Source organism: Thamnophis sirtalis, unplaced genomic scaffold (assembly GCF_051295495.1).
Source record: "Thamnophis sirtalis isolate CommonGarterSnake01/CBP01778 unplaced genomic scaffold, rThaSir2_p1.2 scaffold_3, whole genome shotgun sequence".
In the NCBI taxonomy this organism is placed as follows: Eukaryota; Metazoa; Chordata; class Lepidosauria; order Squamata; family Natricidae; genus Thamnophis; species Thamnophis sirtalis.
The window spans coordinates 14,017,109-14,045,031 of NW_028261383.1; the positions used below are offsets into that span (position 1 = coordinate 14,017,109).

Below are 27,923 nucleotides of genomic sequence, written 5' to 3' on the forward strand. Positions count from 1 at the left end.
TCCAACAATATAAAACAATAAGTTCATATCAGCATCTCTGACTCCATTTAGACACTGGCTGTGCAATTCCCTGACTTCATGGAATATGTTCATGAGAGCATAAAAACAATTGCATTATTTTGTGTTAGTTCCAGTCTGTTCAATTGGAGAATTCTGGAAGTTGAAGTCCACATATTTTTTTGAAATAAATTAACATTTTAAAATAATTTCAAGAAATTAAGAAAAGACTGGGCAGCCACTTGTCTGGAATTGTATAGGGTTTCCTGCTTGAGCAGAGGGTTGGACTAGAAGGCCTCCAAGGTCTCTTCCAACTTTTATTCTGAAGTTCGGAATTTTACAGCATTAAGTTGCCAAGGCTGAGAAACACCTTGCTAGGATCTTAATTTTCCCAGTCATCCGAGTCACTGGGAGTACAGCAGCACATAAATATGTTATTAGCCAGTGACGTGCAGTCAGGGGAGGCAGGGGAGGCAGAGCCTCACCACTCTCATCATGAAAAGAAAAGAAAAATTAAAAGGAAAAAGGTGTGAACTGAGGTGAGGCTGAGCTAGCTGCTGCCTCACCATGGGTGACTCTGCTTAACTATTTAAAAAAGCCTCTAAAAAGCGCCCTCTACTTAGCTCCGACCCTTTGGAACGAACTCCCCGTGGAGATTCGTACCCTCACCACCATCCAGGCCTTCCGCATAGCCCTTAAGACCTGGCTAGCCCGTCAGGCCTGGGGACAAAGATAATCGCCCCTCCCGAATGATGAATGAATGTTGCTTACTATTTTACTCTATGTTTGTTTACGTCACTGTTTGTATTACCCTCCCCTGATCCTATGTAAGCCGCCCTGAGTCCCCTCAGGGAAAAGGGCGGCCTATAAATGTTAATAAACCCTTAAACCCTTACTATGTGGCAGGAGAACTGCGTGCCTCACCTAGTCTGACTTTTTAAGCGTTTTGTGATTGCTCAAGCACTCGATCGAGGTAGGTGAGGCACGCTGTTCTCCTGCCTCATAGTAGAGGGTGCTTGTTCTTCCTTGACTCAACGCTACTCCTCTTCCCTTTTTCTTCCCTTCTCGCTTGGAATACAGTGACAATAAATGGGGAGCACAGAGATATACCTTCATCTCTTCATTGATTTCCCTTTTTACGGGATGAGCCGGCTTCCTGCTTCTTTTATTTTCTGGAGGGCTCACTTCTTTCTCCATTTCTGCCATTTTTTAATTTTTTTTTTTTGTTGTTGTTTGGTGTGTGTGTGTGTGTATGTATCTACTTTGGTGGAGATGAAATGGCTGCTGGTATTATTTGGGAAAAAGCTTTCGGGGGAAGGTTGTGGAGAGGAAGGGAGGGAGGATCCGGGTGGCATTTAGCGCTGGGCAAAAGTGTCAATGGGTGTCAAAGGAGAAGAGCTCCAGCCCTTTTCTTGTGCTTATCTCTTAGCTCACAGAGCCACACTGTGCAGGAGACTCCTCAGCGCTAGACTCAGGTCAGCGTGAGCCCCGGTCCACTTCATGTTGGCTCAGGAAGGAGGGGAATGGGGAGCAGCCGCAGCAGCTGCTTGGGTGCAGGGAGGGAACACGAAGCCAACATGAAGGGGACCGTGGCTGGCGCTGACGTGAGTCTGATGCTGAGGAGTTTCCTGCACGGCGTGGCTCTCCTCAGCATCTGAGAGGGGAGGAAGAGAGAAATGAAAGAGCTGGAAGAAGAGAATGGGAGAGAGGGAAACAAATTAGAGAGAAAAGGGGGAGAGGGAGAGAGAAATGAAAGAGAGCTGAAGGGAGAGAAAGAGAGAGAGAAAAGAGGGAAACAAATCATGGGGAAAGAAAGAAAAAGAAAAGAAAGAAAGAAAGAAAGAAAGAGAAAGAAAGAAACTAACTTTCTCAGACTTATGATGAAAGCAAGTCTGATTTTTTAAAAAAGAAAATAACAGAGATGGCAAAAAATGCATCTGAAAATAAGATTATTTATAATTTTGGATAACGTATTATATTGTCAAACTGAAAAGGCTTTTGATACTTAATTGTCATCATCATCATCTCTCTCTCTCTCTCTCCTCCCCCCCTCGGAGGGACTGTGCTCCCTTGTGGAAAACACAACAAAGAACTCCTCGGCTCCTTGCTCCCCCCCATCTCTTTTTTTGTTTTTGGCCACTGGTGGTCACCACATATAGTCCTCGGCGATACGCTCTTGCCCACCACCCCTTCAAAATGCGCAAGGATGGGACGAAATGGCACAGATCCTTTTATTAAAACGCCCTGTATTACAAAGGCATTTTAATAAAAAGATTGTGATGTCATCAGTGCCTCACCAGCCATAAACCTCACCGCAGGTCACTGTTATTAGCAAATCTAGAGGGCTTAGCCCCGTTTTCAAAGAAGATGAAATGCACCCCCTTTTCAAGGGAATTTTGTCTTCTTTTGACTCCCTCCAACAATTTTTCACAGACAGACTGATGGCCAAAATCTGGCCTTAGATTCTGACTTGGTAGACTCTCTCCAATAAGCAACTGAGTCGAAAGATCATTTAAAAGCAATTTATTAGGGTACTTTAATGAAGAGGGGTCTCTCTATGAAAATTGAGTGCCCAGAAGAAAAACTTACATTTCCTTTTATAGTTTGCACAAGCACTTGATTTAATACATTGTTAAAGGAAGATCAAGCAAGAACAAAATTATAAAATTTGAAAGAAAAGAGAGACTTTAGTCAAGGCAAGAAAAAAAATAGTAGTTTTCCCAATGCCTCTTTTAATATGGACCCACTTCTCCAATCCTATACCATTCATATGCTCATCATCCTCATTTTAGCCATTGCCTATCTACTGCAGGATGATGACCTCTTCTGCATGTTTCCAACCAATGCGTAAAATAATATTAATTGTTCATGCACAATTGTCCCATCCGCATTTAAGATTATAACCTATGTGGGGAACTGTCATAAAAGGCCCTTTAAAAATAGAATTGTGAGGAAATTCCCTCTTTTCATTCCTTTATTTCAATTACTCTTGTAAGCAAGCACTCTTATAAGATGCAGAATTGTTCATATGGAAGCTGCTTCCTCCATTTTACCCTGGCCTGAACTGTGTCTTCCTGGAAAAGAAAGAAAAGAGGGTGAACAGGTATAATCATTATATTCTCTTGGCTTATAGATGGAGAAAGCTCTTTCTGACTCCAGCCCCCTCCCTCCTTCACTTTCTCTCTTGCACACAATTAAAGACACAGAAATACATGGAGAGAATTTGAACCAAACTGCTTTGGCTAAAAGGCATCAGAAAGAAGTCTTAAAATTTGTATGTATATCACACAGTGTTCAGCAATTCAGAAAGCTCAGTTGATATGAGGATACAGAGAGATCCAAAGTTTCTTTTTCCAATCAGTTTAGGCTTAGAGAGCCTTTTTGGTGGGAGACCAAGAGGAGATGCAGCTAGCATCCCCCAAAGCTCCTTTTCTCTCAAAATGTCTCTTTTGATCACTACTTTTATAGACCATGTTATGACCAAGCCTTTTCTTTCTGCATTCTTAGAAAACAGAACAGCTTCTCAGTTAGAGGGATCTTCCACCCAGCCCTTCACCTTTTTTGAGATTCCTTGTATCAGATGTTTATCCTTGGGGTCTCGATTCCCTAGAATAGTCTGATTCTATTGCAAAAAGCAGGTTGCTTTTTGGGAGGACGAAGAAGATAGAACAACTCTGCAGCTTCAGGAGCTGCTTTTGTGTTTAGACACACAAATACACAAATGTACAACTCAACAAATGCTACCTCTGATCTCTGCTGTGAATTGGAACTTAAATATAAAATTACAAATCATCCACTTGATGCTGCCTTGACTGAAAGCTGAGTCAAGACCGAAGTCCCCCAAAGAGGTCAGAATCTCAGATCCTCCCAAGAGGGCTGGGAACACTGGACAGAAGGAAGCCCAGAAGCTTCCCCCCATCAAAGGATAAGACTTACGAGGACTCTGCCCATCTTCCTTCAATCACCCCCAAAAAAGGATACTTACTGAAGCATATCAAAGCCCCAGATATCACACACACTAGGACAAGACCAGCCACAACACAGCCGATGATGAGCCCCAGGTTGGATTTTGGAGCTGAATTGAGAGAAAGAGCAGATCATTGAAGGAGAATCCCAAACAACCAATTTAAAGGAGAGACCTAATTCCTTAAATCAAAATGACTAATGGTCCATCTCTGTGTTCCTCTAAAGGTACCATGAAAACAGGTTGCTATTATTGGATGACATGTTATAGGACACTGCCATGCATCTCATGCCAGCCAAGTACGAAAGCAACTGGCATTCATCATTGGCTTTTCACCTCAAGAGCAGCACTTGGCAATCTTTTGTCTCCCAGCAGTTTACAGAAAAAAAACCAAATGCACAATAATATAAACAACATTTGTGAAACAGTAAAAAAACTTCTTTGTTCTTTTCATAGGTTGCCCCAATATGTCATGATTCTGGGTTGAATTGGGCAGCTCTGTACACTGGATAGCCACCTTTGTGGAATGGCATTGGGTCTCTGGCTTGAGCAAGGGGCTGGAGTAGAAGACCTCCAAGGTCCCTTATATTGTGTTGTTATTCTGTTAATATTTACATGTGTGTTGATGTGTGTGTTTATACATACACACACACACACACACACACACTACACAAATAAATTAATACCAATAGCTAAAATCCACTAAAATCCAATTACAGATGGATGGGATGTTACTCAATCAACCACCTCCACTGTGATGCTCTGCCGTTTCCCCCAGCCCTAACTAACTGACAGAGTCTTTAGGCCCTTACAAAAGTCAGGAAGGTTGGCAAGATATTCCAGAGGGCAGGTGTAATGGCAGAAAAGACCATTCTCCTGGACCCTGCCATCTAGAATAGTCAGCCTGATGGGGCCCGCAGCATGTCGCATCTGTTGGCAAGAGTGGGAGGGGCAATCCTAGTGGGGTGAGATGGTCCTTCAAGTTATGTTCAGCCTTCTTTCTTAGATCAGTGATACATTGTTCTTTAGGGGAAAAAACTGCGTTGAGTCAAGCCTTCCCCCATTCCCCCCGAAGCTGCTCACCTGTCAGAGCCAGGACCATAGGCTCCTGGAGGCTGTTGTGCTTCACATGGCACCAAAAATGGTCCCTCTCTTTGGGATTGATCCGGATGCTGAGCCAGTAGTGGTAGGTCCCATCTGCATTGGGGGCCACAGACCCATGGAGAGTATCTTGCAGCCAGACCTCCCCATTTCTCATCCAAGAGGCATCAATCTCCATGGGGTAGAAGCCATACACACGGTAGACATGCGTCTCCATCCCATCTTCCACCTCCGTCCTGCTGCTCATTGTCACCACTGGGGTCTCTGCAGAAACGGCACCCCAGAATTAACTCTGAGTCCCTCCAGAGCCTGGAAGGTGGGTGAGAAACTTGGAGAGGCAGGAAAATCTCCCACTATTTAATTTTAAGGTAGCGATTTCTCACTTCACACCTGCAGCGTCTCCAAGAGTTTTGGGAAATGCTCCGAATCTGGAAAAGGCTCAACCAGAAGAACTCCTGATTTTGAGTCCTTCCCAGGGACTCAGCCTGAAAAACCCCCGGAAGCAAATTGAGGCTCCAAGGAAATTCCTCTCTGGCTGCTTTGAACTCTGAGTGATCTGGGCTGCTCCCTTCAGGGGTGGGAAAGTGGAGATGATCTTTAGGGGTTCCTTTAAAAAACACACATATGTTTCTCCCTATTTTCGATCTTCTTCCTCTTCCCTAAATCTTTGGTTACTCCTAGCCTCTTTCCAAGGGACACAATCATAATTTCAAGACGAGGAGAGACAAAATCAAAGCAAACAGCTCGGGACATTTGCAATTCATGGCAGGACACTAGACTATTTCAGGAACCACCTGGTTCGCTGATAACGGATAAGAGCCTGTGGCCTAATGGCTAAGATTTCTGCCTAGTATGTAATATAGCCCAGGTTCAAATCCCAGTAAGGGTATGGCTAGCTGATGAGAGCTAAAGAGCTTGAAATAGATCTATACTAGTCTCCCTTTATTTATTTATCAGCACAAATAAAAAAACACAAATATAACAAAGGCAACAGTAAAAATATTGGGTTTCTGTCGTGATGGACTCTTGTGACGAGCCAATTGACAGAAGATGGAAGCAGTTAGCTTCCTCCCATAATTGGGGCTTACCAGGGGTTGTAAAAAATCTAATATATACCTTCTTCCCTGGCTTCAGCTGATAAGGAGGAGACCTGTGGCTTAATGGCTAAGATGTTTGCCTAAGATGCAATACAGCACAGGTTCGAATCCCAGTAAGCGTATGGCTAGCTGATGAGAGCTAAATAGCTTGAAATCAATCTATACTAGTCTCCCGTTATTTATTTATCAGCACAAATTAAAAAAACCCATATATATATGGGTTTCTGTCTGGATGGACTCTTGTGACGAGCCTAATGACAGAGAGTGGAAGTGTGACCTTCCTCCCACACTTGGGCATACCAGGGGTTGTGACTTTAAGTATATATATATATATATATATATATATATATATATATATATATATATATATATATATATATATATATATATATATATATATATATATATATATATATATATATATATATATATATTAAAGTCACAACCCCTGGTATGCCCAAATATGGGAGGAAGATCACACTTCCACTCTCTGTCTTCGGCTCGTCACAAGAGACCATCCAGACAGAAACCCAATATTTTTTACTGTTGCCTTTTTGTTATATTTGTTATATTTATACTGATAAATAAATAAAGGGAGACTAGTATAGATCTATTTCAAGCTATTTAGCTCTCATCAGCTAGCCACACCCTTACTGGGAATCGAACCTGTGCTCTGTTGCCTCTAAGGCAGATGTGCTAACCATTGAGCTACAGGGCTCGACTCCTTATCAGCGAGGCCAGGGTGAAAGGTATATATTTAAAGTCACAACCCCTGGTATGCCCAAATATGGGAGGAAGGTCACACTTCCACTCTCTGTCTTCGGCTCGTCACAAGAGACCATCCAGACAGAAACCCAATATTTTTTACTGTTGCCTTTTTGTTATATTTGTTATATTTATGCTGATAAATAAATAAAGGGAGACTAGTATAGATCTATTTCAAGCTATTTAGCTCTCATCAGCTAGCCACACCCTTACTGGGAATCGAACCTGTGCTCTGTTGCCTCTAAGGCAGATGTGCTAACCATTGAGCTACAGGGCTCGACTCCTTATCAGCGAGGCCAGGGTGAAAGGTATATATTTAAAGTCACAACCCCCGGTATGCCCAAATATGGGAGGAAGTTCACTACTTCCATTCTCTGTCCATCGGCTCGTCACAAGAGAGGCAACAGTAAAAATATTGGGTTTCTGTCTGGATGGTCTCTCGTGACGAGCCAATGGACAGAGAATGGAAGTAGTGAACTTCCTCCCATATTTGGGCATACCAGGGGTTGTGATTTTAAATATATACCTTTCTCCCTGGCTCAGCTGATAACGGAGGAGAGCCTGTGGCTTAGTGGTTAACACATCTGCCTAATATGTAATACAGCCCAGGTTCAAATCCCAGTAAGAGTATGGCTAGCTGATGAGAGCTAAATAGCTTGAAATAGATCTATACTAGTCTCCCTTTATTTATTTATCAGCACAATATATATATATATATATATATATATATATATATATATATATATATATATATATATATATATATATATATATATATATATGTTTTTATTTGTGCTGATAAATATATATATATATATATATATATATATATATATATATATATATATATATATATATATATATATATATATATATATATATATATATGTACAACATAAGGAAATGGGATGTAAATTGTAAACAGAGATTTGGAAAGAAGGATAGAAAACTTTGTTATTAAATATTATGGATGTTTAGCTAGAATAGAATATAAGAATTTAGTGTCATTGGAGGATTTTAGAAATAGTAAATGAAATGGCGGTATGTGGTTGTGTATTAAATCTTGGTATATTTTATGATGAAGGATATTTAAACAACTATAGTCAAATGAAAATGGAGGTATGATGACGGTAACATGTATAAATATCTGAGTTAAAATACTAGGGTAGTGAGAGTCTTGATGAGAAAACAACAAATTAAACATAGAAAAAAGGATGGGAGAATATTATAATGTGAGCAGGAAGCCCTGTGGGGTGAGGGAGTGTCTCTGAAGGTGGGGAGGGGAGTTACTTTGAGTGGGGGAGTCACCATCAGAGTTTAAGGAGTCTAAGGTAAGGTGACCAGATGTCCCGATTTCAGTGGGACAATCACGCTTTATAACAATTGTCCCGGGCCATTTTAAAAAAGTCACGATTTTCTGGCTTCATGTTGAAAGCCCAGTGGATTTGCTTAAGAAATCCTAACCGGGGCAAGACAAAAGACACCCTGTCTAATCCCTCTCTCTGTCTCAGTACTTTCATTGAAGGTATTAAAACATTAAAGCAACAAAATGGACACCACCCCCCCGCGCGCCTTTACCTCCTTTTATAAGAAAAAATGACCAAGTACCATTGAGCTGCAGGAAACACTTGGCTAGAGAGGTCATGAGTGTTACTTCCTGGATTTTCCAGAGGGGAGGGGCACGGAGGTTGGTGGTAAGTGAGCTGAGTTTTTTTTCTTTTATTTTTTAATGTATTTTAAAATAATATTTTATTTATTGTGCATAGGATTTTTTTAAATTCTGTGTGGATTCTTTTTTAAAATTGTCTTAGACTATTTAAAAAAAGATTCTATCCAAAATAAATTGAAGTGAAACCATGTTTAAAAATTCTATACACAATACTTTGAAATATATTGTGCATAGAAAGAATAGTTTGAAATGTTTTATTTCAATTTATTCTGGGTGGATTCTTTTTTTAAATTGTCCTAGGCTATTTAAAAAAAGATTCTATCCAAAATACAAAATACCAGCTGCAGTTATTCACTTAAGAACTGTGGCAAGAAAGGTGGGATAATGGGCTTAGTGACCAAAGTTACAATGGCATTGAAAAAAGTGACTGATGACCATTTTTCACACTTAGCAACCGTTGCAGCATCCTCATGGTCACACAATCAAAATTTTGATGTTTGGCAACAGATTCATATTTATGATGGTTTCAGTGTCCTGGGGTCATATAATCACCTTTTGACAAAGTCAAATGGGCAAACCAGATTCACTTATGCTACTAACTTATCAGCTGCAGTTATTCACTTAAGAACTGTGGCAAGAAAGGTGGTATAGTGACCAAAGTTACAATGGCATTGAAAAAAGTGACTGATGACCATTTTTCACACTTAGCGACCATTGCAGCATCCTCATGGTCACGTGATCAAAATTTAGATGTTTGGCTAACAGTTACAATTTATATTTGTAAATTGTAGTTATGTTGAAATAAAAAAATATATTACAATACTATTTTTGCGTTGTATGAAATTTTTGTTGCTCCGTATAAAATTTTTAATCACCCCCCCCCCCGGTCAAAGGTGTCCCTCTTTACCAATCTGAAAATCTGGTCACCTTAGTCTAAGGGGTTTGAGGAACCATAGCCATGGACACATAATACTTACATCCCCCCCACCCACCCCCACCCGTTAGATTCCCCCCTCATCCCACCAGAAGAAAAGACCCTCAGCTTTAATTTATTTTCATTTTTTTGCACAAGTGGGAGTCAATATATTGTCCCATTAAACATAGAAATAGTACTAGGAAATAGGAGGATAAACACCAGGGCAAACAATCCAAAGAGGCTGAATGTGCACAAGAAATCAGAGCAGAAAGGAGTGTTGGAAGAAATGTCCACCTGGGGTCAGTTCCAAGTGGGCAAAAAAAACCCACTGGAAACATGGAGGCTGCTTGGAAAGATGGTTTTAATGGTTGGCAGGACCACATGGTTTGAGATCCTGGGGAAAAGGGGAATCATATGCTTCCAGATGTTGGGTGAAGAAGAAAAGAGACAGAGATGCCGAAAGTCCCTGGTTTTATGCCCTCTTTGGCCTTTGACATTGAGCTTGTATTCTGATTGGTTGTCAGGCTCCCATGGGGCCATGCAGGGGCAACACTCTAGGCTGTGTTTTGAGTCCAAGTTTGGTTGAGCCTTGCTTCTTCCCAGGTGTCCTGTGGTGAGATGGGTAAAGGGCTAATACTACCATGCCTTAATCCCATCACCCTGGAGCTGAAGGGGAGAGATCTTTGTTATGTAGAATATACTGGCTCAGGCCTTTTACTGGCCCATTGACAAAGGTGGGGGCTATTAAGAGTGAGTCTGTTTCCTGCCTAAAAACATGTTTCTCCATTTCTGATCCAGGAAAATATAATATTCTGCCTTTTCAATATTTCCCAGGATATTTCTAGGAAAGGGGTGGGTTTTAACTTCCTACAGGAGAAAAGCCCAGTATGGATCCAAGTGCTCACCTGTCCTCAACAGTGTATCATTCCTGTAGGACAGGTACTTCTCCAGCCACGCAATGCATTCGTTTTCCTCATCTGCAGGCTGATCCCAGGGAAACCCCGTCTCTCCATCATAAGCCTCCTGGAGTAACGTTCTTTTGCTCCCATCTCCCCGGAGAGCACAGCCTTCTATGCCTTGGATTATATGAAGGCCTGAAAGAGAGACAGGATTGTGATTTGGGGAGTCCTTAGAAGAGACAGCCATCTTTGTCCCTGCAGGAACTTTGACTCAGGATGGAGCCATGAGAGAAGGGACAAATAATGATTGGAAAATGAAAGAATTACATTTTTGTCTGTGAAACTCTGCTGGTCCTTCAGGGTGAGGCCTTCAGCCGCCCCCATCCCAACATCATACTGGGCATTGAAGGCCATGTGTCTTCTTCTCTCCTTTCTTTCTTCCTGAAATGAACCTCCAGACCCTACATTTCCCTCCATCTTCTCCCTCCCCCCAAAAGCTCCTCCTGGGAAAAAGGAGAACAAGCGGCACCATCTTTGCCTCGGCTCTGCAGAGCCCCAAATCCTCCGTTTGAAGTCTGAGTTCAGAGCCAAAGGGCTGGTAGGGGTGGTGAGGGGAAGGGGAGACCCTGAATACCCACGGAAAGCCCCCCCACAAGAGAGGCCACTCAGGAGCTTTTTCTTCAGGAAAGCCCACTCCTCCTTCCCCCATTTCCCTTGTGGTACCCTGCTCATGCCTCCCATTGAGATTTTAGCCCTAGTGAAAAGTGGGAATGGAGCCTTGAAGGGCCACAAAGGAATATTTTCCTTAGCAACAGTAGCACATGGCCCAGTTTGATTTGCACACCCAAAGTGTTTTTGGCCTTTTAAATGGATTTTGAAACATTGATTTTTTTTATTATTGGAGCCTCTTCTTCATGTGCCCTTTGACTTATTCACAAAGTGATTCTGTGATTCAGATCTACAGTAAGCCGAGAACGGAGAATCAGGTTCCAGAAAGAGCAAACTGGAGTGACTCTGCTTTCCCCATTGGGAGACCAGTTGCAGAAGGAGCTTCAGACCAAAAATGGCTGGATGGACTCAGCAAGAAACAACAGATCAAAGAAACACTCAACGCAGGGGAAAATTTCTTAAATCAATAAAAGTTTTGATTTGACAATCAAGATATTTCATATCTGCTTATTTTACAGTCTTCTTAATTTCTTAGGGGATTATTCTTATTTCTCAGATTTCCAATGAACCTGCCAGACCACATACACACACAGGAACATACGCATCCCTCTTTCAGAAAGAATGTTCCTCCTCACACACACACCAGTAGTGGGTTTCAAATTTTTTTAGGACCTCTTTTGTAGGTGTGGCCTGCTTTATAGGAGCCAAGGTGGCGCAGTGGTTAGGGTGCAGTACAGAAGGCCACTTCAGCTGACTGTTATCTGCAGTTCAGCGGTTCTAATCTCACCGGCTCAAGGTTGACTCAGCCTTCCATCCTTCCGAGGTGGGTGAAATGAGGACCCAGACTGTGGGGGCGATAGGCTGACTCTGTAAACCGCTTAGAGAGGGCTGAAAGCCCTATGAAGCGGTATATAAGTCTAACTGCTATTGCTATTGCTTTGTGGGAGTGGTTTGCTGGCCATGTGACTGGGTGGGAGTGGCTTGGCAGTCATGTGACTGGGTGGGCATGGCCAACTTGTAAAATGTGGTGAAACCCACTTAACAACGCTCTTCCTTAACAATCAAAACGTTGGCTCAGAAACTCTGGCATTTGAAGCACGCAAGTCTTAAAGCTGTCAAGTTACAAGACCCTTGCACCCCTAACCCTTTAGAGAAAAACTCTAGGGGTGCTCAAACAACAACCGCTCTTTATTGTAACAGAACAAGTATGTACAATCCAGCGAAGGTTGAGTCTGACAGCAGCCCTGTTATAGGGAGCTGTCAGACCCTTCGACCAATGAGATTAAACCTCTGTTCCCGCCGGAACAGAGGACCTTGGTGGAAACCATTATGACAATTGCTAATATCTAAATTTCTTTGGCCTTGTGACCAGGCAACGCAGGGAAGGAGAGGGAGGAAAAGCAGCAGGAGGTGGGTGGGTGAAAAGGGAGGGAAGAAAAACTCACCCGCTCATTGTCTTCACCCAGGCAGGCAGCACGGGTGTTGCTGCAACATGCATCTTGCTGCACCCGCTGCAACGAGTGAAGGAGGCGCCAGCCACAAATCGCCCACCTGCATTCAAACCAGCCCACCTCCTCTCCCTGCACAAGCTCTCTGGAAGGGGAGGGAAGGTCTCTCCCAAGACCGGCTTCTTTCCTGCCCGGCTGCGGTGTCAGTCCGCTGAATCATGAGGAGCTCACCGAGTGATGGAAGAGCTCTCTCTCCCGCTTTCTTGGGGTGGGTAACCCTGCTGGCTCCAGCCAGCACCGAAGGTTCCCGGGGGTGAGAAGGTGATGCGGTCAGTTGGTCAGTCCAGCACCCCAGAACTGATACTTAGAAGTGCCCCCCTCAGCCAGCTGCAGTGGAATCCCTGCTTCTACCTCAGTGCCGAATGGTCTGTGATTCCCCCCTAGACACACACCCCACACGCTTGCCCTGGTGGCACTTTGGTGCTAGCAACCGAACAAGGGAAAGAGAGGGGGCGGAGAACGATGTGGGCACGGGGCACCTAGAGCTGCGGCTTCTTCACAACAGCCAAGGACGGAAGAGGCACCTCTTCCATCACCACGCCCACTTCATTCTCTTTGAGAGCCGCTTTGCACCTTGCTTGCAAACACGCCCTTGGATCTCATTGCCACCCCACCCCGCCACTTGGAGCTCCAAGGGGACGGGGCAGCTGCAATGCCGGCGGCTTCAAAAGAGGCTGGCCAGTGGGTAGTGGTGGCTCAGCTAAGCTCAAATGCTTATCTGTTTGAAGGCAGGAAGAGGCAGTTCTGTTGCAGAAAATCAGGAGATTTGGACTGCGAGATCAAGATAAGCTTTATTTGGCCAAGTGGCTCAGACAGTGTAAACTCACATTTGATGTCTGAGCGAGGTTCTTAGGACTTATAAGTTCCATAAAACAGCTAACACGGAAATGTGCTAAATCATTTCTATTGGCTAATTTCCTTATTTCTAGGCAAAGAAGCAGATTATACCGTATTGCCCTTTAATGTCTAGGCTGCAGTTGGCATGCAGGAAACACTAGTTCCATTCTGACATGTGGTTAAGCTATAACGTTTGACTCGCAAGCGAGACCTCCAACTGACCTGATCTACACAGATGTTGTGGTTTAACATTCAAGTTTCCTGAGTTCAAACTTGCTGTTTTACTTCAAGACTCAATAAATGTATAACAAGATAGAAGGGATAGATGGTGCCCTCCAGGAGATCTTATAGTCTGACCCCATTTCATGTTATGTCCAAATCTCGCTTTATGTCCTGCCTTAATTCTGTGCATGCACCTGGTGAAGGCAAGGCAGGACAAGCATCGGGAGTGGGCCAGTTTGGGCGCATGGCCAGTCACCTAGCACTACCGGTTTGGCGACCCATACCCAATTACCAGTACCAGTTCATCCGAACTGTCCGAACCGGGAGCAACCCACCTCTGTGCTGGGCCTAAGAGAGAACTTTGTGGTATCCAACTGCTTATTCCCCTCCATGTAGATGTAGTACCATTAAGAACTACTCACTGTGTATGTTTTATCAACCTGTTACAAATACATGAGGTGGCAATGTTGTCTATCCCACATTTTCCTAGCTTACTAAGAAGTAGATGGTGGTTACTTTGTCAAATGCCTTACTTAAATCCAAGGACGTGCAGGCAGGGGAGGCAGAGCTTCACCACTGTCATCATGAAAAGAAAAAAAATGTAAAAGGAAAAAGGCAAAAGCTGAGGTCAGGCTGAGTTAGTTGCTGCCAGAGTCACAGTGGATGACTCTGCTTAGTGCTTAACTGTTTAAAAAAAGCCTCTAAAAAGCGCCCTCTACAGGAGGAGGCAGGATAATGACGTGCCTCATCTAGTCTGACTTTAGGCATTTTATGATCACTCGAGCAGAGTTAAGCAAGGGTTAAAAGTTGAAAAATTCCTGATGTAGGTGAGGCACGTCATTCTTCTGCCTCCTCCTGTAGAGGGCACTTTTTTAGAAGCTTTTTAAAAAAGTTAAGTAGAGTCATCCATGGTGACTCTGGCAGCACCTAGCTCACCCTGACCTCAGCTCTTGCCTTTTTCCTTTTACATTTTTTTCCTTCATGATGACAGGCAAGAGCAGAGTTGAAATCCGCTCTGAAACAGCTGGAAAAGATACGTGTGGGTCGGAGGGAGGGGGAGGAATTCAAACTTCATCAAGTGTAGATCCCTCCCCAAGTGTAGTTTGATTGCAGGCAGAGCCATGTTGCCTTTTCAAACACACACACACACACACACACACACACACACACACACACACACACCTGGATAAAACTATATAAGCCCAGCTTCACTGATTACAAGTTTGAAAAGGCAACGTGGCTCCGCCTGCAATCAACGGCTTTAACCCAACTTCTGTGTTTATGTTTGTTTGAGAGAGAGTGAGTGAGAGAGGAAAGGGGGTATGAGAGATAGTCCAATCCAACTTCTGTGTGTGCGTTTGTCTGTTTGAGAGGGGAGGGGAGGGGGAGAGGGAGGAAGGAGGGGGAGGGAGAAGAAAAAGAATGATGGAAACCTTTTCATAAAAGAGAAAAACAAGTGCTGTCGCTTTAAATCGGAACTGAGCATGCCTGGCTGTGGAATTCTGGGAGTTGAAGTCCACAAGTCTTAAAAAAGGTGAAACCCCTGTGTCAGTGCCTCACCAGCCATAAACCTCACCGCACGTCACTGTTTAAATCTAAGTATACTGTGTCCACAGCATTTCACTAATCTACTAATTTAGTCATTTTGTCAAAGAATGAAGTAAGATTGATTTGGCACGATCTGTTTTACATACATTTTATTTATTTCATTTTCATTTTCATTTTATACAATCACTTATATACTGTGCGTAACAAAAAACAAAGAGGAAAAAATCCACCATAAGAAAAAAAAAAAAACAACCCAGCATGACACTTCAATCCCCCATACACCCTTTCTTCTCCCCCTCCAACTTTCATTTCTCCCCTCCAGCATTCCCCTCTTCTACTTCCCTTCCCCCTCAGACATCTCCCCCTCCCTCCATCTCACCCTCCTTACATTCCCCTCTCGCTCCCTCTTTACTTCTCCCTCTTCTCTCCCTCTTCTCCTCACTTTGGTGTATCCCTACAATTAATCTATTCAGTTTGTTTTTTAGAAAATAAAAGAGAAAAAGAAAAAAAAAAGGAAAACGAGCCGCAGTATACAAGTGAATTCTTATTGTTCTAAGAATTGAAACTGTAATTCCACCCTCCACCCTCCCCCCTATAATCCCCCCTCCCTAACCCCCTTACGGCTTCGCAGGTCCCATACCCGGCATAGTTCTTTAACAAGCACTTGAGTATAATAAAGCCAGCTAACTTTAAAATTAAAAAAAATAAAAGAAAAGCCAAAAAAAAAAAAAAAAGGGAATAGTAAAAAATAGAAAAGAAAAAAAACACACACACACAAAAAGAAAAGAAAAGCAAGAAAGATCAATAAACCCACTACATTAACACAGCTTCCCATCATCTGTAAATCTTAAACAATGTAGCTCATTCCAAATTTCGGTTATTTTACTACTTGCAGGGTTTCAAACTGTATTAGAGCCAGGTAAGTTAATCAATTAGGATTCCCCAACTAAAAGTCTCCTTGCTTTATCTATCTATTCAGACCTTTAATTTATCTCTTTTTTATCCGAATATCCAAACCTTTCTATAAAACCATTAAACTCAAGTACTTCTTTCATTTTTCATTTCCAACACCTCCCTTTCTATCCTTACCCACCTCCACATGTAAATTTTTTACCTTCCACCCTGCCTTTATCCATATCCACATATATATTTTATCCGCGTCCATTGCTCCTCACATATTTACTCCACCTTCCTGGAGACTCTCCGACCAATCTTTCTTGACCTTATATTGAAATAGCAACTCAAACAAACATCAGCTTGCATTCTAGCCCCAAGTAGTCTAATTAAACTTTCGCTACCCTTCCCTCTCCCACGCGCCTCCCAACTCCGTTCGTCCCAGACCACAACTCTAAAAGATCGCAATCTCCGCTCTCCTCGCCTAGGAAAATAATTCATGCGCAGTTTGAGTTAGAGTTCAAACAAATCTTATATACAATATGTGTCCACAATCAGCAACGCTTCTTTCAGTCTCCATGTCTCATCATCGATATACAACTTTTCCTTTTTATCCCAGGCAGAAATCATAAAGTTTTGAAAACATCGCTAAGTCTTTATTCTTTACTCCTCTGCCCTTCCGGAAGAGGAAAGCAACACCCTCCGCCTTGTAGCCACGTGTCTCGCTGCTTGTCTTCTCCTTCTCCTTGTCTCTCTCCAGGTCCGGATGAGTCAGGAAGTCCCGCCTTCAGGGTCTTGTGGTAAAATTCTCGGGCTTCACAGACAGAATTAATGCGGTGTTTTTGGTTGCCAAATGTAACTGTAATGCCAGCTGGGACTTCCCATTTGTATGGAATCTGAGAATTTCTGAGTTCTTCGGTTAAGAAAGAGTACTCTCTCCTTGTTCTTAATATTTGAGATGGTATCTCTTTAAAAACAATCAAGTCCTGTCCATCAATTCTCAACCTCTTGTTGTAAAGCCTCTGTATTATCACATTTCTGGATTCCCTTGTGGTAAAGTATATAATTATGTCCCTCGGAAGCTGTCGCTGTTTTGCTACCCACGAATTCTGGCGGTAAATTTTTTGAATCTGCCAATCCAAGTTAAGTCCCGGACTTCCCACCAAGCGGCTAAGAGCCTCAAAGAAGATCTGTTTCAAATTCTCCTGTTGGTTTTCACGCAGTCCTCTAACTCTTATTGCGAAGGCAGTCTTATTATAATTTATCATGACAAGTTGTTTTTGAGCATTTTCAATTTCCTGTTGTAACGTTTGAATTTTGGATATCAAATTAAGGTTAGTTTCTTCCAAAAGTTCCAATTTGTCCTCCGTTTCAGCAATATAATCTGTCATGACTGTCATTACTCCGATCATATCCTCCTTTGCCTGGGCAATTTTAGCATCAAATTGATCATATAAATCCGATATCAGTTGATTAATTTCCTGTCTGAAATCATTAAGCGTTTTGAGAAGAAATTCTTGTGTTAACAAATCTCCCGTGGAGGGTGTGGGAGGCAAGGGTAGCGGCTTCATAGCAGTTTTTTGAGATATGTTATTAAGGAAGCGCTTCTGTTTAGATTTGGGAGCCATTCCAGAATAAAAATAAAAGACAAGCAATCAAGCAAGCCAAGAATCAAAGTCTCTGCTCCCCTCAGTTAATCTTTTAACAGTTAATACGGAGAAGCCTTCAGGAGGGTAGGGCTGACTAAGTACGTCACATCAAACACAAAAGCTATAAGATCGCCATCTTGTGACGCAGCTAAAAAAAGGGAGCCTTTTGCGAAGTTGAAGCTGGTATTTTAGATAGTAATGGAAGAAATTCCTCAGGAATGGTCCCCGCCCGGATTAATTTTTAAATAGCTTAGCTTTGTCCTGGGGGGGGGGGCAATCTGCCTCGGGCTGCAAAAAAGGCAGCTGCGGAAAACTGGCTGGAGTAAAAGCTCAGCTGATGTTGAACCTCTTCTCCATTCACAGCAAAAAAAAAAGCTATGAATTACAAAGAGATCCTAACGACTGACCTTCTCCCTGCCCCTTTCTGCCAGAAAGGGGAGATATCTATAGATCTTATAAGATATACAAACCAGAATCCTGACAGGAGCTTCGTTGAGCTCCCGACAGCGGCAGGCTCCTCCCCCCGAAGCCCGATTTGGCACGATCTGTTTTTAACAAACTCTTGCTGACTTCTAGTTATAACTTTATTTGTTTCTCAATGTTTGCAGATCTGGGTTTTTAAATTATCTTTTCCAGGATCTTCCCAGGTATTGGTGTTAGGCTTACAAAGATTTAAGCAGCCTTTGTCATTATTTAGAAAAACACAAGATAATCAGGTACACAGGAATACCAGGAGGCAAGCTAAGTTTACAGAACATGTGGAAGGGTAGCAGTATCATGGGGACTGATGTTCGCTGCTTCAAAAGGAGATTGGACTAATTCATGGAAATCCTGGCTTCCATGGCTATTAACTTTCGTGGCAAAGGTCTGGCCTTACACGCCATCTTCTGGGAGGCCACTGGGCTTCCTGGTCAGAGTGATGGGCCACAGGGAGACCACAGACTGCTGGACTAGATGAGCCGGGGAGTCTGATCCAGCTGGCTTGCTTAGATTCTGATGCTCTCTACTTTGAGAGACGCCAGATGGTGTCCTGGGTTTCTCAACTCCCCACCATCCTGATTGGACCCTTTCTTCCTTTGTCCACCATAAGGGAGCTCTGAGAGGCCAGCAGTGGGCTTGGGACCTAGGGAGACCCTCCGGGGAGCAGGGGCAGAACTAGCAAAGCTCTCATGTCTGCCTGTGGGGGGGGGGGAGAGGCAAGAATAACAGAAGGGAGTGGGATGGCACAATATTGTGATGAAAAAGTGGCTAATGGCTTGTTTGTGGACAAGGTTTATCCAAGGCCAAAAGAAACGTATAATTATTCCACAGACATGTTTTCTTACAATCCTCCTCTAAATTAGATTCCTTGAAAAGGAGTTTTTGCCCCCAGAGACAGCAGAAAGGGGGGGAGGCTGCCGAGGAAGGGATTCCCCTCTTAACGTGGCCCCACCAAGAGAGCTATGTGAGAGTTCAGCCTGGTGCTCAGGAAACATCCTGAGCTTTGATTGCTCAGAAAGGGTCCCAAAAGGGAGATTTCTTCTTTTCTGTTCCTTCACCCCAATATTGGGAAGTATCGTGTCTCCCCCTTCAAGGACCCCATCCCACTTGATCTCCCTGGCCTCCTTCCAATTGGAGGAAGTGAGGAAGCTCCTGGACTTTGGGCCCCAGTTGGCCCTCAAAAACAGAGGTGCCAGAAATGTTCTCTTTGGCTAGGATGAAACTGGTGGGGAGCCTGATGGGATCTTGCGTCCCCAGGTGGATCATGGTGAACTTGATCCCTCATTTGTTTGTTTGGAAACAGAAAGGATCTTCCACTAGGATCTTCTACCTTCAGTGATGGGGTAAAAATCTGCTATTCATAGCAGAATGTCCACCAAGGCCATCTGATCACCCATCTCAATTTAATAATTATAATATGGACAGAAAACTTCAGTTATGGGGCAAGGATGAAATTATAAACATTTTAAAAGCAATATACATTTTTCAATAACCTTTTCAAAAAAATTAGGCAACAGCAGTTCCTGTGTGGAGGGCCCCTCTTTCTCCCCCATTCCAGCTACTGGTGGGGAATATGGGGCAGGAGGAGCCATCCCACCCATCGCTCACCTTCAGTCTCATTGTGGAAACTAATCAAATCCTCTAGGTAAATTAGCCACGTTTCCTGTTGGAAATGTGCTCTCTGGGTCTGACTGTCCCAGAACTGGGGGTTGTCCTTCTCCACCTTCTCCGCCCAGGACACTCGAGGCTGCACCTTCCTGCTGCTGCTGTTGTAGTAACTGAAGAGTTGATCATTCACATACACCAGAGCAATATAGTAGGGTAGCTCCTGACTGGGGTCCGAGATGGCGATGTGTAAATACTTGAGGGTATGGGAGGAATAGTCTGGAAGGGACACAGAGAAACAGAATTAGGCAGCTTCTGCTGAGGGACCCTGATCCTATGGGGCACAGCAGACCCCAGTTTGTTGTTGTAGGGAGGAAAAGGGAGAAAGAAGGGAACTGAGCAGCAGAGGGAGAAGGGGGGAAAGGAAAGGGGAGCAAGAGGAAAGAGGAAGAGGAGGCAGAATGTGGAAAGAGAATCACTGAGATGCAGAGAAGCAGCTTCTGGAGGGGTTGGGGAAGAAATAAGTTTGAAGGTGTATGAGAAGGGGAAGAGAAAGCAGGATAAAAGGGAGAACAGGATTCTCCAAAACTATCTCCCCCCCACCCCAATTGGGCACTTCCAACCACAAAGAAAAGTAGAAATGCCCCTCAGCCATCTTGGGGGAACAGTGATCAGGGCTGATCAACTTGCAGTGTAAAAGCCTGGATCAGAGTTTCTCAGACTCAACCACTTGATGTCAGGGTTCCAAGTAAGACCCCCAAGAAGACTTTTATTACAGATGTCATATCGGCACATCTGGGAAAACATGAATATGAGAGTTTCGGGTTTTCTCCACCCAAAAGAAAGTCAAAGATCCATCCTCTGCACCCACAAGTCCATCACATGGTCCAATAATTTCTCCAACCTAACTGGAGACAACCCTCCGGGGGCCAGCAGAGAGGGGAGAGTGTGAGGTTGCTGCTTCTGGGATGAGGGAACCAGGAAGTGACTGGGTCCAGTTTACCTGGCTTCTCTTCCTCCCGCAGCCAGCTTTCCCAGTCTAGCTTGACAAAGGCTTCCTCCGCAGGCCCCTGGCCATTTTCCCCTGGCTGGAAAAAGCTAGGCAAAAAGCCAGCCCTCACCGTTGCCCAGCCTCACTGACAGCAAGCTTGGAAAGCGCAATGTGAGTTGCACACACACACACACAGAGAGAGAGAGAGGAGAGAGAGGAGAGAGAGAGAGAGAGAGAGAGGAGAGAGAGGAGAGAGAGAGAGAGAGAGTTGGATCTGTCTTTTCTCCCACCCACCCACATCGGAGACCCCTGGATTCCCTCCCCAACCTTGCCTGTCCCATACAGGTAACACTCACACAAGTGACATAGAGTTGACCATGCCCACTCAGTCACATGACACCCCCAAAGCCACGCCCACCCAGCCAGTCATTAGAGCAGAGAACTGCCCTGCCCCTGCCCAGCTGAGCCTTGTTGGCAGTTCCTGTTTTCACTACCATAAGCTAAATTCACTCAGCAAAAGACCTTGAAGCTGCCAGAAACAAGGAGAGGCACAATACGAGATCCTGAACCTCAGACCCAACTTGTAATCAACAAAGGATCAGCCTGGCGGTGATGTACAGCTGGAGTAATGTGGCAACTTCACCAGGAGGCCCAGGTGTGCCCTGCCTCAATCAGAAAAGGGGGAAAGAGAGAAGGTTTTAATTGGCAAACTTTGCTTTTTTTTTTTTTTTTTTGCAAACCATATTTTTTCTATCAGGGATTCAAATATCTTTCTTTTTAGATGATCTAGGCTGTTTTCATGACATCATAGCCAGAACACTTTGTAAAATGCCAGTCGCATCTTTAAAGTTCAAGAAGATTCTTTGTCAACTCTTCTGAAATTCAAAACAGGAAAAAACTTTAGCTATTGAAAAGAAAAGAAAACATTTATTTTTATTCATTACTTTTTCATTACAATGCTTGTATGCTGCTCCATTCTGAAGGGTCTGCAATAAAGTAGAATCTTCCAACCCAACAGCTGTATGCGCCTGAATGCGGCACCATTTGGGCAGCAAAATTTTTGGGTGTCCTAAATGCCTCCTCTATGGCTGACCCCAATATCTGTGTACCAGATATTTTGGGGAGAGGGGTCTGAAAAGGCTTCAGCCACTGAGTTTTAGCTGGATTCAGCAGGTGCTCCAAAATCTTTCCCAAAGAGATTTGGGGGATCAGCATGTAGGATGGGTGTGACATGTGCTGTAAGTACCCCTTCAAATTCAACCCACCAAGAGTGCGCCGGTGCTCGCTTACCCAGCTATTATGCCCACAGTGTAAATGATTAGATAGGCCATCACTAAGGCACCAGGGCCTTTCTGCCGCTGGCCTGTTGAGGCTGTGGGCTCCTGCTGCCAGAGCTGCTCTACAGCCAGAAGCTGCTACCACTCCCGGAAGTCGCCATGGCACCTCTTCAACTGCTTCACTGTTCCAGGAGAGTGCGAGGCAAGACACGTAAGCAAGGCAACCGTCCAGGAGGACCTTGCCTTCTGTGGTGTCACACAGCTCCCCCAGTGCGGTAGGAGAGGGAGAGAGAAGCTGCCTGGCCGTGAAGGGACAGGGAAGCAGTTGAAGTGGCTCCCTGGTGACTTCCAGGAACCACAAGTAGAGCGTGGCTGTTGGTAGGCGGTCGCCAGGTAGGCGAGGCCTGATTGGGTGAAGGCCTCATGTTAGGGAAACCCAGGAGGAGGGTTGATGGATGGAGCTGGAACTTGGAACGGCTGCCACAAGGCGGTAGCAGGGCAGGGGAGGCCTGACTGGGGGAAGGCCGCAAATGGAGCGACATTCGAAGGGAGAATTGCGGGCCGCGGCGGTACTGAGGCCGGCTGTTGGGCAACGGCGGCCGGGCTCAATGGGCTGGATTGAGTGCAGGCCTCGGGTGATCCACATGGCACCTCCACTCGGTGCCATCTGGGAGAGTGACCCTGTAAGAGCAGGGACCAGTTACTGCAGTGATGGTGGCAGGTACTTCGGATCCCCAGAAAAGCTCCTAGCCCAGACAAGGTCCCCATCCCCGAAAGTGTGGGGAGGGGCTCCCAGGTTGCCAGGCTGTTCCCTGGAGTAGAGCAGATGCAATCTGTCCAGGGTAATTCGCAGGCGCCGGCCCATCAGCAGCTCAGCAGGGCTCTTGTTAGAGATAGGGCAAGGGGTGGAGTGCTGACCCAGGAGGTAAGCGGCCACCCTTGTCGGCCAGTCGGCCCGATCCATCCTGCCCAACGCCTCTTTGGCTGAGCGGACAGCTCATTCCGCCCGGCCATTGCCACCCAGATGATAAGGGGCGGTGGGCACGTGGTGGATGCCTTGCATGGCCAGGAACTCCTGGAAAGTCGTGGGAGCAAACTGCGTCCCATTGTCGTACACGACAACGTCTGGCAAACAGATAACTATGTACAGATAGGATTCAGCACCTCGCCCTGCTTGACAGCTATTTATACGGAGCTGTCAAGCAGGGCAGTCAATGGGAGTGCCTCTGGCAGCCTGCACTCAGCCAGCCATGTCTTCGCCAATCAGGAGCGACTAGGCTGTTGCCGGCTGCTAGTCATAAGTCCAGGACTTGCGGCCAGTCGTAAGTCAAGGACTTTAGGACCAGTCGCAAGTCGAGGACTTAGCAGTCATTACTTATAGTTCATATTAGATTATACACTTTAAATAAAAAATCTTTGTATATCTTACTATCAATGTACCACAATTCTCATTTGACTACAATTATTTTAACATGCTTTTACCTCAAAACATTCTTACTTGAAGACACAACCACATAATGGCATTCATTAGCTATTTCAAAAAATCCTACAATAACATTACACCTTTATAACATCTTTTAAGTAAAAGTCAATTAATAAAGTTTCTAAGCCTCCCCCTCCTTTCCCCCCCCAACTCACTGACTAAAATTTATATCTAAGTTACTTTGGCCAATACCATAGCATGTATATATTGTTAAACAATGTCCATTAACATTTCCTTGTTGTTATTATAATTGGTTAAAAATCATTTACTATTTATGCCCCATCTCCTCTCATCAGGGCCCCCATCCCCCAAAAAACCCTTACACCTTTATTACAACATCTAAATGAAAATTTGTTAATAAAACTTATAGGTCTTTTTCCCAAGTCACAATTTACAATTTATATCCAAATTTCTTTTACTAAATTGTCAATAAATGTATATATCATTATGCTGTATCCATTATCATGTCATTATTATTATTATTTATGGTTAATTAATTGTTAATGAGTAAACATTTAATAACAATCTAAAACAATCTAGGACTTACAAAATTCCTACTTATTAATCACCAATAATAAAAAAACTAATTTTTTATTACCATCTTTCATTGTCACCCTGTATCTTTCCAGTAACAAAACAGTCTTATCTCTCTTGCCAATTGTAGAGTTAGTCTTCTTTTTATCTCCTTTATAAGGTTCTTATAGGCTTCTCTCCGCTCTTTGTTGCTTGAAGGGTCTCTCAGATAATCTCCTTGCCCACCAATTGCTACTAAAGTTAACTTGTCTTTGTTTGTCAATCTTGCTTGTGAAAAAATTTCTCTTCTTATGTCTAGCATCATTAGTATTTTTTTCTCTTCTGTCTCCTGGAATCTGGGGAAGAGCTCCAATTCGTCAAATTCCCTTATCCATATTCCCTTCTTTCAATTTTCACCCACATTTGTTCCATTAATAAATTCATCTACTGTCTTATTTTTATCCTCTATATGTTCATTCTCCCGTTTAATTTTGGGGGCTCCAACCCCAACATCTTTTGCTGTGAGGAAGACTAGTCTTTCCAACTTCTTCTCAATTATCCCATATCCTTCCAATAGATTTTGAATTCCAGCCAAGATATTTTGGAATTTTAAGGTTTCTTCATCTGAATATTGATCCATGTTTCCAAAAAAGGAGGAAAGAGGAAAAAAACTAATAACCACTGCCACTCTAGCCTTCCAGGCCTCTTTTATTTTTTATTTTAGGTTGACTTGAACACAAATTCTTTTATGCTCTTCAAAGGGGAAGGGTTCTCTTCCTTCCTTCCTTCCTTCCTTCCTTCCTTCCTTCCTTCCTTCCTTCCTTCCTTCCTTCCTTTCTTTCTTTCCCTGCCTAAAGAATTCTCAGAGGCACCTGTGAAACAGTTTGTGCCCTTGGTTCTTTATCAGTTTCTGTAAACAAGTTGCAAACCCTTCAGCTGCAAAGTTAGTGGAATCAAATAAAAAAAGAGATACGTTGTTTCAAAATACTCCCAGTGGCAGTTAATTTTCACCTTCTGTACGAAACAAAGTTATTTAGATTTCTTTTAGTGTGGTTTAATAACAAGTAGTAGGAAGAATTGTTAAAATAAAAAGGAAGGTTTTAATCTAGAAGTCAAAAAATAAAGCAACAAGAAGCTGAAGAAAAAAAATCAATCCATTCACTTTAAGATCAGAGATGAAGAATGTTACGAGCATTTCAATCCACAAAGAATAGTTACAATGACAAAGGGAAAAAAAACTTTCCGCAGAGATCCCATTAGGATTATTTTTGCCGCTCAGTTCTTTTGTCTAAGGATCTAATTTGGCTTTAAAGAAACATTTCTTTGGGCAGCCTTTAGCAAAATAGAAAAAATACCTCACCAGATGGACTCACTTTCTCTTTTCACTTCCTTCCTTCCAGAGCGTCCCGATTTCATCAGCCTAGGGGCTGCCTGTTTACCGCAAGCTTGAAGCACTTCCCTTGGGTCTATCAGGGATTTTGCAATATCCCTGAGACCAGCAAGGCTTTGTCTTCCTGATCACTGTCTCTATGGGACGGTTTAGGTCTCAATGGACCCCCCCAAGATACAGACCGCGGCCCTAGCCAGATCCTAGAAGGGTTGCCAGAGAGATTTGACTGGCTGAAACTCAGTGGCGTGGGGCAGTTGCACCAGCTTGAACACTTGAGCGTGATCATGAGCCGGCCTACTCTGATGTTTCCTCCCCGGAGGAATCGACCTATCCAGGCTGTGAGCCCTCTCCCGCTCCCGTCAGCACACTCCAGCCCAAGGCCAATTCCTCCCAGGAGGGACTGATCAACTACTGCAGTGGTCCATGCCATCAGCCCTTCGCCATTTCCTTCAGCCCAGTCGAACCCAGGGCTACAGTGGAGCCTGCCAAGGTATCGAAGGCCAGTCAGCCCACTTAGACAACCCAGCTGCCACCAGCCTGGCAGGTGTCACTCAACTGGGTTTACTACCCAGGGCAAGGCTGGGTCCAAGCCGAATGGACTCCAAAGAGACAGCTTGGCCAGTGATCTGGCACCCACCAAGGGGAGTCTCAATGACACCAATCAAATGTTTCTGGTGCAGCCAACATGGTCACCATGCATCCAAATGCCTGACCTCAGCTCCCATCCCACAAGCGAAGATCCCTGAATCAGCCAAGCTGAAAAAGCCACTGCAAAAGACCACGGAGATAGGAAAATTTGCCCACCAAGCAATTGAGGTTTCCCCTCCCCCTGAAGAGGGAACTCTGGCTCAGGGAGTCCCACCACTGGCAACTGGGGACAGCAACAATGACAGCAAGCATGACCTGATGGTAACTGAAGCCATCCATCCATTCACTACTAAATTGAGGCTAGTGGTGCCTAAGACCAGGGTGCAGGGAGTAGAAGCCATCATAGACCCTCGGTGTACCTGGTGCTTGATCAGCCTCCCCACTGTCCAAAAACTAGGGATCAGGGTGAGACCCTAACCAATCTCATATGCTCATATCTCATATGCTTTGAGCAGGTCGATGGGCCATTGATGGGGGAGGGGATTGTCACGCTTGTCACCAAACACATAAGGCTAGAGATGGGTCACCACTGGGAACGTATCCAGTTTGTGGTGTCACCAAAAATGATGGGAGCGGTCATGCTCGACCTGTGCTGGCTAGACAAATGGACGTTCACCATCTCCTAGGAAGGTGGCTACAGAAAACTGAAACTGAGATTAGGTCCCCTTCCCCCTTTGGAACTTGGCTGGAAGACTCTCAGGAAATCGCAGTGAGGTTAGAAACTCACAACATCCCACCAGATGGCAACAGAAAATCACTTTTCTGTTGTAACTAAAAAGTAATTTAGGTACACCCTGGAAATCACAGGAGTTGAGTTCAACCTGAGGCAGGAAAGCTGCAGTTTGAAAGGCATTGCCAGAAATTAGGAGTGTGGTTGTGCCTTTTCCAGCAAACTTAATTAAATCTGGAGCTCCCTTCATCAGATGTCAGCCACCCTCTTGATTTTTGGGGGGCTGTACACATAACTAACCCTCCTCCTCTCCTCTTCCATGCTAAAACTATGTATTAAAGCAAAGTATGTTTGCCATTTTGCTCAATGAAATTCAGGCAGATTAAGGGGGAAAAACAGTCCAAATGCCCTTGGTTTCTCGGGATTTAAATTACCTCTTAACTTATTTTTAGTATTTTTTTTAATTCTGCAATCTGTCCTATATCTGGGGGCTTCTGGGTTTGAAGAAAGAGCCTCTTGGGAGGCAAATCTCTGCCTGTGCCCTGGAGATATTGGGATTGAGGACAAGGTGACAATCAAGATGGACGGGTCTTTATGGGCTACCGAATCAGGATTCTCTTTGTGGGGATGGCATTTTGTGGGCAGGAGAGAGAAATTCCCCGGATGGATCCCCACCAGCAGAAAAAAGGATCTGGAATCTTCACATCCTCGAAAGGGACTTACCGAAGCACCTCTCCCATACAGCAACCACCTTCAACACCAGAAGCAAGAAGGGCGCAAAGCGCAGAGCCATCCTGTTCCAAAACCTCCACCGGCGCTGCGCTCTCCTGAAAAGTCGCAGGCAAAGAAAGTGGCGCTCCCAGCGATCTACAGCCCAAAAACCCAGAACGAGCTGGTGATTGGCCAAACCGAACCAATAGGAAAAAGACGTTCCTATGTCGTCTATGGTTGCTAGGCAGACGTCGGGGGAAAACCTGTGAGAAAAACTGCAAAAGGGAAGCGAAAGTTTCATCCGAGTCACGCAATCTCATTCCAGGAATCTCATCAGGGGGGAGGGACAGATCTGCAGAGATCAAAACTGCGGGAGAGTTTTTTGGGTTCAGCCGGGGTGGGAGAAGAGGGCAGGGAGGC

General features: G+C 44.2%; 1 protein-coding gene across 1 annotated transcript; it reads right to left on the reverse strand.

The window, feature by feature from the left end:
* Positions 1-2,592: 2,592 nt before the first annotated feature.
* LOC148047235 (class I histocompatibility antigen, F10 alpha chain-like) lies at positions 2,593-27,585 on the reverse strand. Its single transcript, XM_087711133.1, has 6 exons — positions 27,516-27,585; positions 19,824-20,099; positions 10,415-10,603; positions 5,045-5,326; positions 3,983-4,072; positions 2,593-3,071 (listed from the first exon to the last, which is right to left on the reverse strand). The coding sequence occupies exons 1-6, from the start codon at positions 27,583-27,585 to the stop codon at positions 3,022-3,024; spliced, it is 957 nt and encodes a 318-aa protein (XP_087567259.1). The 3' UTR covers positions 2,593-3,021.
* Positions 27,586-27,923: the final 338 nt, after the last annotated feature.